We start from the raw sequence: 14,207 nt of genomic DNA on the forward strand, positions 1-14,207 counted from the left end.
CCTTTGCTCAAGCCAGCAACCTTTTGGCTTAAGCCAGTGACTCAGCACTCAAGCAGGTGAGCCTGCGCTCAAGCCAGATGAACCCACACCCAAGCTGTGACCCCAGGGTTTTGAATCTGGGTCCTCAGCATCCCAGGTGTTCTATCCACTGTGCCACCACCGTTCAGGCTCACATATCACAACATTCACAAACCATTTTAAAATGTAAACTAGACCACTCTCAGCTTATACAGCAAGCACTGAGCCAGGTTAGGCTCATGGAGGGCTGGACTTGGCCAGCCCCTCGCTTAAAGGAACGAAGTGAAACAAAATATACAGGGTAGGTCAACTGAAAGCAGCAATGAGCCCCATGGAGGGGGAACTCACCCAAATACAACTTGGTAGGTTCTGACTCGCTGAAATTGCTAATGTTGGTTGGCGTTCTGCAGTCTTCAGCTGGCTGCTCTAAGACGGGAGGGTGGAGGGATGGGGATGCCGGACTCTCTAAGAGCCCTCTGAGCCGTGACTTACACTCCATCAGGTAGCCCATTTCTGTTGTGCTCTAGTTGAGAAAGCAGGAGACCCAATAATACTGACCTAGTGCCTGGCCTCCTCCACGTTACCTTCACAATTGCTAATGAACACAGAAGGACAGGGGATAGAGGCACTGTCATCTTTCAATCTGAGATACTATATGGCAAAGTCACTTAAAAAATGAGAAATGCAATGTTGGATGTATTGAAAATATTTTATAATCAATTTTCTGGAATCCTAGCCATCTGGTACAGGAAAAAAATATCTGAGGGAACACTTCAGTATTTTTAACAATGGAAAGACATATTTGACTTGAGGATGGCAGTAAGATTTTAACAAATATAAACTGAGGGTTCCTCATATTTTCCATAGAGCAGCTGAATAGAAAGAAACATTTCAAGGACTGGATAACATAATACCTCAAATGCAAAATTCCAAAGTGAAATAGTCACTAACATTAGATTTACCAAAACTGTAAATGAAAAGAGCAAAAGGTCACAAAAAGCCTAGTTCTTTCATAGCGTGTCTCGTTCTTTAAGCAGATAAACAAGGTATTGTCAAGAATGGTCAAAACTTGGCCTGAACTGTCCTCTGGTAAAACTTAATCCCACTACTCGTAGTTTTGTTGTCCAAAGACAAAAAGCTCCATGCCACCAACTTCTGCTGTCACTTTCCAGTTAGGAAGAGGCTGCTGCTCTTTCCTTTTTCCAGTTTTCGCTATCTCTGAGCAAATTAGGTAGCAGATAAAATGTCATAAATGAAAGCACTCCATAATCCAACCAGAAATGCCACCCTCCTTCCCAACTCCTCTGCCTTGAAAGATGAACATATTTACAAATGCTTATTTTATTCTCCTGAGATTTTTGCATGATTCATTATAAAACATACAGGAAATACAAAGTCCAAAGACCTGTTGCATTTACGGAATAAACACATAAAGATTAAACTACAGGATTAACATTGTGGGGAGAAATCATGGTTTCATTTATTTTCAGAAGAGATGGGTTACGAGCGCAGGATGTAAGAGCTTAAAGCTATCACGGAACGGTGCTGACCATTATTGCAGGAAGTTACTCAGGGAGAGATCTGTGCCATTCATCTTCTTAACTCAGTATCAGATGGTAGGAAAACATTTTCTTTATAGTGCTGCTTATATTCAGAAAATAGATTTGAAAAAGTGAACAAGTAGACATCTACCCCCTCCTTATGACCAAATAACAATACCAATGAAAGAGAGTCTAAAGAAAAAACTGAGATGAAAAAATCCAAATAAAAGCCAACAATGCTATTAAGATTTTTCTTTTAATATGCCATGAGATATCTTGATTGTATATTTTCCAAAGTCCTTTTCCAGCCATATATCCCAACCCTTCCAAAAGATTTCATCAGTCTTTCCAATTCAGTAAAAGATGCTGGATCAAACTTCTGTTCACTTTCTCTTTTTGAAAGCAATATAATCCTAATGACTTCAATGGTCATACAATCTTATCTAGTAAGGAAAAACATTTACAAATATCATAAACCCAGTTTTGAAACATTTGCATGAATTTTGAACTGAATCAGCATTTCGTGGGTTTTGAAAAAGGCAGCAGTTAGAACTCACAACTTGCTGACACACACATTCTGCTGAGGGGAGGAACGAGAGGGAGAGAGAATACCGTGTTTCTCCATTGGCCCCAGAGTGCTCATTTCACAAAGGGATACATCAAAAGCAAACATGCAATGGTGGTTTTAAAACTTTTACTGCAATATAACATGGAAGTAAACAGTAATTAGACACCTACCAATTCCCCCCTAAACAAAACAAAAAATGTAAACAGGAAAATAACTGCCTATACTTGTACAGCTTCTCAAATCATGTTAGAGTGTCTCACATTCAATGATCAAGAGATTTTAAAATAGCAGTAAGTATTTTCATCTTAAGAAAAGGTTCTCCTTCTTCCCTCCCCCACCCCAAGTATTTAACATGAAAGAATGGGCTTTCTTGACATTAATTTTATACTATTTGAAGCAGCAACAATAACCATCAATAATTTGGCATATCTGTTTAGTTGTTCCAATTTTCTTTTTTAAATTTCACAAAGCCATTATCCAGTGTTGCCATGAAATAGAGACTGTAGAGTCTAGGTAGCAAAAATTCTTTCTGAAAGCAATGTAAAGTCAAAGAAATAGAGAGCAGGGCATTACACTAAATTTCTGGATCTAGTACACTAAAAAGAGCGAGACCTAGGAAGTTCCCTACTGCTTTATACAAGAGATAAAGACCTGCAAAAGCTGATTTTTGGTTGTATTATTTTACACACTGTGTGGATCTGCAGCATCTGCTCATTGAAGCAGACATGCACTGTATTTATCCCTGCCCTATGCCCTAGATCCCTCCCTCCCCACCCCAACCATCTACTACCTTAAACCAAGTATTGTGGATATGAGCCCAAGTCATCCCAGACAATCCAGTGAACAAAGTTAGTGTAATGCACTGGTGTGAAGTGTGAGATTACAAAAAAAAAAAAAAAAAAAAAAAGTCTCTTTCAATCTTCATCAAAGTTTTGTTGTAGAAGAAAATTGGCAGCCAAGTTCTCATTCTTCTCACAAGCAAAATATGCTTGTATCACAAGTCCTTCAGGAAATCCTAATGCCTTTAACTGGAAGAAAAGAAAGAAAACGTATTATTCTAGCATAGCACTACTGACTGATCATCACTTGAATACTTACTATAAAAGACACAAAAAACTTTTGAGAATTTTACATGAATTCATCCCTATCCTAATATGGATTCATTGTCCAACCCAAGGGGCCAAAGGGAACCCATACCCTTTCCTTTAATAACCACCTACAAATTCCTTGTTCCTAGTTAGAGCTATTTGACTAACAGATACTAGGTTTACACACACTGGCATTAACACTAAAAATTAGTTTTGCTCATGGCCTTGCAGATACTTGCACATCAAATGGCTTTTAGTATATTAGGGGTGAAGATATGGATGAGAGCAACTGGAGAAGAGTTTAATGACCTCACCTAATTATCTGTAAAGAAAGTCCTATCTTTCATTAGGGTCAAATATTCTCTATCTCCTTGCCTTATGGAACACTCCATAATAGAAATTATTTATTAGTAATATTACATGATATTTCTGAGATCAAGATATATGGTATTCTATTTTTATCTGCTTAAATTATGAAGCACTTTAAATGGTGATACGAGACACCTGTTTTCCTAGTCTATTAAAAATCAGTTGTGACTTGGCCCTAGCTGGATTGCTCAGTGGTAGAGCGTCAGCCTGGCATGTGGAAGTTCGGGTTCAATTCCCAGTCAGGGCACACAGGAGAAGCGCCCATCTGCTTCTCTACCCTCTCCCCTCTTGCTTCTCTCTCTCTTCTCCTCCTCTCCCACAGCCAAGGCTCAATTGGAGTGAGTTGGCCCGGGCACTGAGGATGGCTCCATAGCCTCTGCCTCAGGTGCTAAAAAAATGGCTCCGGTTACAACAGAGCACCAGATGGGCAGAGTATTGCCCCTAGTGGGCTTGTTGGGTGGATCCCAGTCAGGGCACATGCGGGAATTTGTCTCTGCCTACCCTCCTCTCACTAAAAATAAAAAAATTAAAAAAAAAAAATCACATGTGACTCAATAATCACTGCTTTAACATCCTTTAAACACTAAGGTCAATGATCTAATTCACTAGATACTATATGTAAATTTGTCAGCCAAACGTTATTTACAAACCCCCTAATAAACTGTCTCAAATCTCCCTGTATGCGACTCTATGGAGAAATGACCTTAAAAAACTGGGCAGAAGTCCCAATGCAGCATGATTATTCATCCATGAATGGAGAAGAAACTAAAAAATGACTTTATTACCTAGGTCTCGTCCAGATTAAAGCTGGGCTAGCTGAAGTAAAAGGTAGACAGGGCACCATCCAACTACATGCTTCTACAAGACACACCCTTTAGAACCAAAGACACAAATATGCTGGAAGTAAAAGGATGGAAAAAGCTATATACCATGCAAACAGTTACAAAAAGAGAATTGGACTGGCCATATTAATATCAGACAAAACAGACTTTACGATAAAAATAGCTACTAATAACAAAGGACATTTTATGATGATAAAACATCAGAAAGATTTCATTAGGTACATATATAACAGAGTTCAAAATTCATGAAACAGAAACTGACAGAATAGAAAGGAGAAAGAGACAATTCAACAGTGATAGCTGGAGGCTTCAATATCCCCGCATGCAATAATGGATGCACCAACAAGGCAGAAGACCAAAAAGGAAACAGTGCAATAAACCACCCAGACCTAACAGACATTTATAGAACACTTGGCAGGTTAGGCATCCTTCTCAAGCACACACGGAACATTCTCCATAAAGACCATGTGAGGCCATAAAACAAACCTTGGTGAATTTAAAAGGATTAAAGTAATACAAAGAGTGTTCTCTGACCACAATGGAATGAACTTAGAAATCAGTAATAAGAGGAAATTGGAGACATTCATAAATATGCAGAAATTAAAACAATCACAAATGGATCCAAGAAGAAATCACAAAGGAAATTAGAAAATACTCTGAGGTGAATGAAAACAAAACCACATGCAAACAAAACAAAACTACAAAACTACAAAGCACCAAAACTCATGGGATGCTGGTGCAGCTGGGTTTGAGACGGTGATAGCTGTCAACACAACATTAAGAAAGAAAGATCTCAAATCAATAATTTAAGCTTCCACCTTAACAAACTAAAAAACAAAGAAATTAATTCCAAAGTAGAGGAGAGAAATAATAGACCCAAGAGAAAATATACTGCTTACAAAAATTAGGAGATATTTCAAAATGAATATGAAGTGATAAAAAAAGATGCATTTGATTTTTTTATTAAACAACATCAGAAAAGCAAACAAATCAAAGAAAGTTGTTCAATTATGCAAATGAGATGCAAAACCAACTTTTATTTCATTGGTGAAGATGCACGATACAAAAGGCTAAAAGTACTGGAATATCTGCACATACCCTGATCCCCTAATTTTTGTGAGCAGTGTAAATAAAATGGAAACAGCAAAATAACAGAATCAACAAAACCAAAAGTTAATGTTTTCCCTTTAAATCAACAACATCGACACAAAATGTGAGCTAAACTGACAAGGGAAAAAAGAAATGTGACTTAAAATTATTAAAACCAGAAATAAATATAAAAACATTACTATTTTTTATAGAAAAAACTAATAAGGACATATTATGAACAATTAATTTCCCAAAAGAAAAGCCAAGCCAAGAAAACTTCACTGGTGAACTCTACCAACCACTTAATGAAAAATTAACACCAATTTTTTCATAAATTCTTCTAAATAGAAGGGAACACTTTCCACCTCATTCTGTAAGGCCAGTATTACACTGATACCAAAACCAGACGCAGACACGAGGAAACTACAGGCCAGTATTTCTTATGGAGATAGATGCAGAAATCCTTAACAGAACACTAACAGGCCAAATCTAGCATCACAAAGATTATACACCATAACAGAGTGAGATTTATCCTTGGAATACAAGGCAGGTTCAACATATAAAAAAACTGCTTAACATAATAAAGTGTATTAACAGGAAAAGAAACAAACTACATGATCATCTTAATAAACACAGCAAATCCATCTGACAAAAATCCAACATCTCTGTGATAAAAACACTCAAAAAACTAGGAATATAAGGGAACTTCCTCAACACATTAAAATAAATTTAATAAAACTTACAGCTAACATCATACTTAATAGTGAAAGACTGAAATGTTCTCCCCTAAGATCCAAAATAAGACACCCATGGTTGGATGGTTGGTTCTCGTCACTTCTATTCAACAATACATAGGAGACTCCAGATACAGTGACTAGGCCCAAAAAACAAACAAATAATGATATCCGTATTACAAAAGAAGTAAAACTATGTCTACCTGCAAATGATACTTGCATATAGAAAGTCCAAAGGAACACACAAAGGTTCAGAACTGATACGCGTTCAGGAAAATAGCAAGATGTAGGATCAGTACACTAGCGATGTATTTCTGCATAGCTAGCAATGAGCAATCCAAAATTGAAATTAAGAAAACACTTCCACTTATAAAAGCATTAAAAACAATAAAAATACTGGAATAAATTTAACACAAAAAGTACCAACTGAAGACTATAGAATATTTTTGAAAGAAGTTATAGAAACTTTTACAAAGCCACAGTAATCAAAGCAGTGAGGTACTGTCAAAAGATAAACATACAGATCAATGGAATAGAACTGGGAGCCCAGAAACAAACCCTCACGTTTATGGTCAATTGATTTTTAGTAAGAATGAGAAGACAACTTAGTGGGGAAAGAGTGGTATTTTCAATAATAGGTACTGGGGCGCCTGGATGGCCAGATGCAAGACAAACTTCAAGATAATAGTAACTATAAACTCTTCAGAAAAAAGATAAGTAAATCCTTCCATTTTGTATTAGGCAATGCTCTCTTGGTATGACATTAAAAGCACAGCAACAAAAAAAAATTTCTCCAACACAGAAATCAAAAACTGATAACCCTGACCTCAAAACATTACACAGTTGTTATAGAACTGAGGTGTCATTGACTCACTTCAGGTACTTGACAGGAGAAAATACCAGCCCAGTATATAAAGAAGCTTTTAAGAAATACTAAGTGTAGGCCTCGAACACTTAGTATGTCTATGTCATAAAAAAGGACAAATTATTGTCCGGATGACTTTTTAAGTATTAAGTTCAAATGTACTTCACTCAATTTCCATTTCAGAACATTTTATGTAACAGGGCAAGTACAGTGATTCCCTCTTTAGTGTTAACAGCGAGGCTAGAGGATGAATGACTAGTCATCGAGTCATAAAGACGAGGTTGCCACAATGCCACAATGTACACAGGGCAACCCGGTAAGGACGGGAGAATTAGGACACCAGGGTCTGATGTTTACTGTACAACATTTTTAATTCATATACATATCTATTTGACATTTTAGTGACAGCAGTGAAGCTAAAATCTGAAATGTAAGTTAAATTGGTAATCTTAAATTGGATGTACAATGAAAGATCACTTTGTTCATCTATTTTAACTACTCTATGCTAGATTGGTCCTCTGCTGGAGCCTCAGATTCACAGGACATGATGGGGGAGCAGGGCAGAGAAGCCGGGCCTGCAATCCCTAGGGACAGAGCTCTGTGTGGCTCTGAAAGAACTCTTGTGAAGGAAATACTCTGTATCAGTGCTATCAAATGCAGCAGCCACTAGCCCCATGTGAATACTGAGTATTTGAAATACGACTAAAGATCTGAATTGTTATTTTACTTAAACTCACCCTTTCTATAGCTTCTTTTTCCTGAGGGGTTACTTGAATGTAGTTCATGTGACCACTTCCGGCTTCTGCAGTTCCTCCACTGCCACCTCCACCCCCTCCTCCTTGACTCCCAGCTTCCTGTACTGGTTCATTTAGCATCTGAATAAAATGCTCCTGGTGTTGGCTAATTTGCTGTGGGGATTTGAAAGACAGAAAAAAACAATACACTGATATAAACTATCTTCAAAAAAATAAGAATTCTAAATACAAGTAAGAGAAGCTATAACTTTGCAACTCTAATATTTTAGAATAATTCTAGACTATTTAGTCTTTGGAAGGATGTAATTCCTTGTATATTATTTAAAAACTCAGTTCTTTTGAGTGGGGTAAACAGTAAAGAATTAAGAGAATCCAAACTCTTTCACAAATATAACTCACCAAAAAATAAAAGTAAATCAATATTAAAAAACTACTTGACAACTAAGAAAAAACAATTTACATGTGTTCCATGCTAGCAGGCAGTACAATGATGTACAAAACGCAAATACTTTTGTGAACTAAGGATTAGTCCCACCAGTATGTTTTCTAAGAGGCAGTGCTCCACTAATAATAAGCTTGGGAAAAAAGACTTAACAGTTGCTTTGCTGAAGAGATTCTCAGACTCTTTAATAAAGTGTTTCCCAAATTTATTATTTGACCAACTAAAATTAACCCAAACTCCACCCCCAACTCTTTTTTCAGTCCATCGATCTATATAGCATATTCTACTGCAGGTAGCGTAGAAGAATGGTTTAGAGGTGGTGGAGCTGCTTAGGGACTTTTTCAAAATGTGATACATTCTAACCCCACTCTGAGGTTAACACTGGTTAAACAGTCACCTGCAGTAACTGAGGGTTTTCCCGACCTATCTGTTGTAGCAATGCTGGAAGCAGGGAAGGATTCTGTTGAATAATTTGTCTCATCTGTTGAAACTGAGGCTGATTCCGTAAAAATTCAAGGGGATGTCCTAAAATACACATAAACATTTTTAAACAAAAGTAGCAATTACATATACAAAGAACTGGTACAATCATTAATTTAGACAGTAGACACTGGAAAGTAAACTAATGAGTTCTCAGATGTATATTAAATGAAGTAAATAATGACAAAATCTTCAAACTCTACCAATTTCCAAGACACATGCCACAGAAATGAATCCCCATGAGCTACATAGAGCAGAGAACACTTTAAAAAAAGGTGTTTTCCTACAACTGCCCTAAGCACTCAACACTACCAAATGACACCGAGGGTCATTTAATTTCCTAAATGCAAAGCACTGAAAGCTGTTACTGTTGCTCAAAAATTCCTAAGGAAAACATACCAAAACTAACAAAAACAAGAAAACCTGCTTTGTAACAACCCAAACCTTCAAATCTGGGCTTGAATTCCTGGGAAATTCAAAAGAAGAGTGAACAAAAGTAGGTTTACAGTTGTTCATATGGAAAAACACAAATGAATAAATAACAATCCAAGAATAAACTGTGTGTTTCACATACTCCCAACTATAAACCTACTTTAGCCCACCCCTATATTTAATAATTAAAGAGTCCAGGTTTGCAGATCAGACGGAGTTTTATTAATACAAACTAAATTATAATTAGAAGATTATTATCACTGAATTTCAAACATTTATAATCTATAAATGAGATAAAGCCACAAGACAATCTAATTCTAACACATTTAGAACTCTTTAGTCCAAAATCCCTTTATAGTAATAAATATTAATAATGCCAAATAAAGTATAAAGTCTAAGACCTAGAACTTGTGCCTCTTTGGGGTGGTATTTATCTGGCTATATAAAATCAAAAATTGCAAAAAAAATTTGTGATTTTGAGGTTAACAATGAATAATAATTTTTTAGCTTTAATTTCCTAAATTTTAATTTAAGACAATCATTCAGATTAAAATGACCGCATAACATGAACATTTATTCTCCTTTGGGTAACACTAGTTTTACAGATGAAGAAAAGATTCAAACTAAGTTGCTCAGTAAGTGCTACAGAATGGGACAGCACCCTCAGTCTGAACCAGAGCTGTGGTCTCCTCTTTCCAATCCATGTTGAATCTCAAGAAATGAATAGCCTGTCCTCTGGGAGACTGTAACAAAGTACACAAAGTGCTTAGAAATTGTTTCAACCAGAACTGACTGCTACAACTATAGCTAGAAAATGCATCAAGGAATGTCCTCTTCAAAATTAACTGTGTGGGCTGTGGCTGGCTGGTTCAGTGGTAGAGCATCTGCTGGTGTGTGGATGCCCTGGGTTTGATTCCTGGTCAGGGAACACAGGAGAAGCGCTCATCTGCTTCTCCACCCTTCCCTCTCTCTCTCTCTCTCTCTTTCTCTTCCCCTCCCCTCTCTCTCTCTCTTTCTCTTCCCCTCCCACAGCCATGGCTTAATTGGAGCGATTTGGCCCCAGGCACTGAGGATGGCTCCAGGGCCTCTGCCTCAGGTGCTGAAGAGCTCAGTTGTTGAGCAAGGAAGCAATGCCCCAGATGGGCAGAGCATTACCCCCCTAGTGGGCTTGCCAGGTGGATCCAGGTCAGGGCACATGCAGGAGTCTGTCTCTGCCTCTCCTTCTCTCACGGTATTAAAAGCAAAAATAAATAAATAAATAAATAACAGTTTGAATATTTTATCATATACAAAAGAAAGAATAAAGGAGAACACTACGTAATTACTGGGCCTCCCAAAGGCTCTAGGCTTTGCTCTGTAGTCAAACTTCTGGCAATGGAAATGTGGACTTTGGCCAGTAGACACTTGAATTCAAGTTTGTTTTCACCTGTAGATACAAGATTTTAAACCTTTCAAGGTTTTATGTCCGTGGTTGTATAATAATCACTAAGATATTACTGGCTTTGAAATTATATACACTTTATAACATTTATAAGGAAAGAATGAGACAAGGTGAACAAACCATTTGAAATGGCTTGAGAAAGAGAACACAAACTGGGAACAATCTCTTCCTCAGAACACGCTCTTTACTAAAACTAGAGCAATGATGTTTAATAAAAGTCAGAGTATCTTTTACATCTACTTGGTAGAATTGCTTTTGGGCCCTTCTGTAATACTAATGAAGAGAATGTGCTTTAAGAGCTATCCAAATCTCTGGGAATAAACCTCACCTCAAATACCTCCTATTAAATTATTTTACAGTACAAATTCTGGACCATATTCTCCCCATCCAAAAGCCTCCACTTTACCTCCAGAACTTGTTGTTGTAGTCGTTGCTGTCGTAGTTGCTGCAGCTGCAGCCACTGAAGCCTGAGGAGCTCCAGTACTAGCTGCTGGAGGAGGGTCAACCACAGCCTGACTTTCTCGGTCTCCGGGGATTCCCTATAATACAATTTCCAAGCTTTAAAATATCCCATCACTTAAAGTTAGTTAAATATTACACAGAATAAAAGACTTATTAATATATTTAATATCTTTGTCTAATTTACAAAAGCATCAAGGAGATGTCTGCTTTAATTAAAAGTAAAGGACCAAGACTTATCCGAAAGCTGCCTAGATTTGTATTAGCTTAGAACTGGCCCGAGTGTGGTGTAGAAGAACCTGTATTTCTATACGGCAGCACCGTCCAACAGAACTTCCCGTGATGATGGAAATATGCTATAGCATGCTGTCCAATAAAATACCCACTAGCCACACGTGGCTACTGAGAGCTTTAAATGCAGTCAATGTTACTCAGAAACTAAAATTTCAATTTTATTGAATTTAAATAGCTATATGTACTTAATAGTGCCATAACAGACAATACAGATCTAAGGTATAAAGGGATTTTATAATTTAGAAATAATTGTATTTGTAACCCTAGGCTTAAGATCATCCAAAGAAAGAGGTTTAGATGCACACATGGCAGTTCTGAAATGACCCCAAGAAAAAAGTCTAACGGAGATGGACCAGGTGATGACAGTGACCATGTAAGGAGGATCTCCTCTACTGGTCCATGGTTCTGAGAGTCATCCAGAAAACACCACATATTAAACATTAAAATTGATTATTCAAAATTTACAAAATCAGATATAAAGTAACCTTAAATAGTTACGTAGGTGATTTTTTTTCTAAATTTGTAGCATTTACCTTAAAACTGCACTATGACTTGAAGCAACCTATTTTGATGCAAATGACTTATAAAACTTCTCATATACAACTTATTAAAATGTCTTTATAAAATTCTCATAGCCCTGGCCAGTTGTCTCAGTGGACAGAGCATCAGCCCGATGTGTGGATGTCCAAGTTTGATCCCAGTCAGGGCACACATGAAAAGTGACCATCTGCTTCCCCCTCCCGCAGCCAGTGGCTTGACTGCTTTGAGCATCTTCCCCTCTTGCTCCGTGGGCCTGAGGATTGGCCTCAGGCACTAAACATAGCTGACTGATTGCACAGGTGCCAGGAGTTGTCAGGTGGATCCCAGGCTGGGTGCATGTGGGGGTCTGTCTCACTATCTCCCCTCCTCTCACTTAAAAAAAAAATTCCTCAGATTATGGAAAGAGAATAAAGAGGAAATGTTCCATTTGAATAAGAGATTGTAATGATAAACAGTCCCATTTCCCAGTATACACAGAAAGAATAAAGGCTTTGTAATGTATACCAATGTCTAATGACTGTTATTTATACACCTGAGACTAATATAATATTGTAAATCACATAAAATTTGGGTTGGGCTTCTAACTTGAAACTTTTGCTCTAAATAGTAATCAAGGATTATGCTGGCAGTCAAAAAAGCTATTAAAATGTTAGATTACATTACATAAAAAAAGAACAAAAAAATGCCCACCCCACCAGCTATCAGCCTTTGAAGACGACATAATTGGGATAGAAGGATCTACTCCAGATGGAGAGCCAACTTTACAAGTTAGTCAGCCATGTTGTTTAGAAACTAAAATCATCAAAATCCTTTAGAAGAGGTCATTTTACCCACATAAAATGTTAATTCACTAAAAAAAATATAAAGCATTATATAAATATGTAGCATTATTATTCTGTTAATTATTACTGTTCCTTTAAAATCTTTGTTTCTTTGAGATTTTGGTCTTCAACTAGAATGTAGAAAAGAAAATGTTTCTCACCATTAAAAGATATTCCACTGCTCTGTCAGGGTTGTTGAAACTGGCTCTCAAGGCTGCAATCACTTGCTCTCGTTCATAGCCCATTGACATGATCTCAGTTACCATATTCTCGTAAGACTGACCTGTCACTACGAAAAGGTGGGAGCGGGGCAGGGGGCAGAGGGGGGAAGAAAAGAAAGAGAATATTTAATGACTAAACATTCTCCACATACTTCTTGAATGTATACAATGTTTCAGGCACCACAGTACTACAAAACACAAAAAAGAATAACAGTATAAACTACAACATGTATGTGTCATGTAGAATAAATGCCCCCCACACCAATCTCAAGAAACTACAAATATGTTAAGTAACCTGGAAAGAGGGAATTAAGGGTGCGAATCAGCTAACATAGGGAAATAAGGCTGGATTATCTGTGTGGGCCACAGGTAAACAAGGGTCCTTAAAAGCAGGAGGGATAAGAGGATCACAGAAATAGATGTAAGAAAGAACAAAATCAGGGTCAGATATGCTATGCTGCTTTGAGAATGATGGGGCAAGGGGCTATGAGCCAAGGAATGTGGGCAGCTTCTATGCTTCCTAATTAATCAAGTTAGGAAAAAAGCAAAAAAAAAAAAGAAAGAAAGAAAAAAAGCCTATAAGTAATTTGATACATTTTAGATCTTAAAAAGTACAAAGACAAATGACTTATAAAGAAATTAGGGACAGTGGACAACACTAGACAGAGCTAAAGAGGCTATAGAAGTAGTGATAAAGAGTCTTACATATCACAAGAGTCTTGGATTTATCTTCTAGGTCACTTAGGAGCTATAAAATGAACCAACAATCACCTCATGTTCTAGATTTATGTTCTAGAAAACCCACAATGGCAGAGAAAAGACCAGTTAGAAGCAGGTAATTCAAGAATATCAGTGAGTTAAGGACATAAACTACAGCAAATAAATGGCAGTAGAAACAAATACTCCAGAGACTTTGCGAAGGAGGAGCAAGAGGACTCCTAGCACTGGGCCAAGAGAGGCTGAGCGTCAAGCGGGATGCCAGCATTTTGGTACAGGGTACATGATGATACAAACAAGAAAGGAAGCAAAGAATCAGATGAGGAAATAAACGATGAGTCAACTGGAACAAAAGGAAAACTAGATTTTCAAGTTGGCAGTTTAAAGAAGGAGTCTGGGAGCTCAAAGGGAGACGTGTACTAGAGTTAAAATTTTAGGAGTCCTTTATATGGAAATTCTATGTACTATATACACTGCTCACAAAAATTAGG

At 37.3% G+C, this 14,207-nt stretch overlaps 1 protein-coding gene across 3 annotated transcripts in view; it reads right to left on the bottom strand.

Annotated features, from left to right (window-relative positions):
• Window positions 1-1,384: 1,384 nt before the first annotated feature.
• Window positions 1,385-14,207, bottom strand: part of RAD23B (RAD23 homolog B, nucleotide excision repair protein) — a 39,370-nt gene continuing 26,547 nt past the window's right edge. Inside the window, exons 6-10 of one of the 3 annotated variants that reach the window (XM_066367500.1) lie at window positions 12,940-13,061; window positions 11,071-11,203; window positions 8,709-8,836; window positions 7,852-8,022; window positions 1,385-3,155 (exon numbers count right to left, since the gene is read on the bottom strand). In XM_066367500.1, the coding sequence (XP_066223597.1) occupies window positions 3,042-3,155; window positions 7,852-8,022; window positions 8,709-8,836; window positions 11,071-11,203; window positions 12,940-13,061 (668 nt within the window). In that variant the 3' untranslated portion in view covers window positions 1,385-3,041. Of the gene's footprint in view, window positions 3,156-7,851; window positions 8,023-8,708; window positions 8,837-11,070; window positions 11,204-12,939; window positions 13,068-14,207 lie in introns of all 3 variants that reach the window. The other 2 variants (XM_066367499.1, XM_066367501.1) reach the window with 2 other exon arrangements.

The sequence above is a fragment of the Saccopteryx leptura genome, chromosome 2 (assembly GCF_036850995.1).
Source record: "Saccopteryx leptura isolate mSacLep1 chromosome 2, mSacLep1_pri_phased_curated, whole genome shotgun sequence".
NCBI lineage: Eukaryota > Metazoa > Chordata > Mammalia > Chiroptera > Emballonuridae > Saccopteryx > Saccopteryx leptura.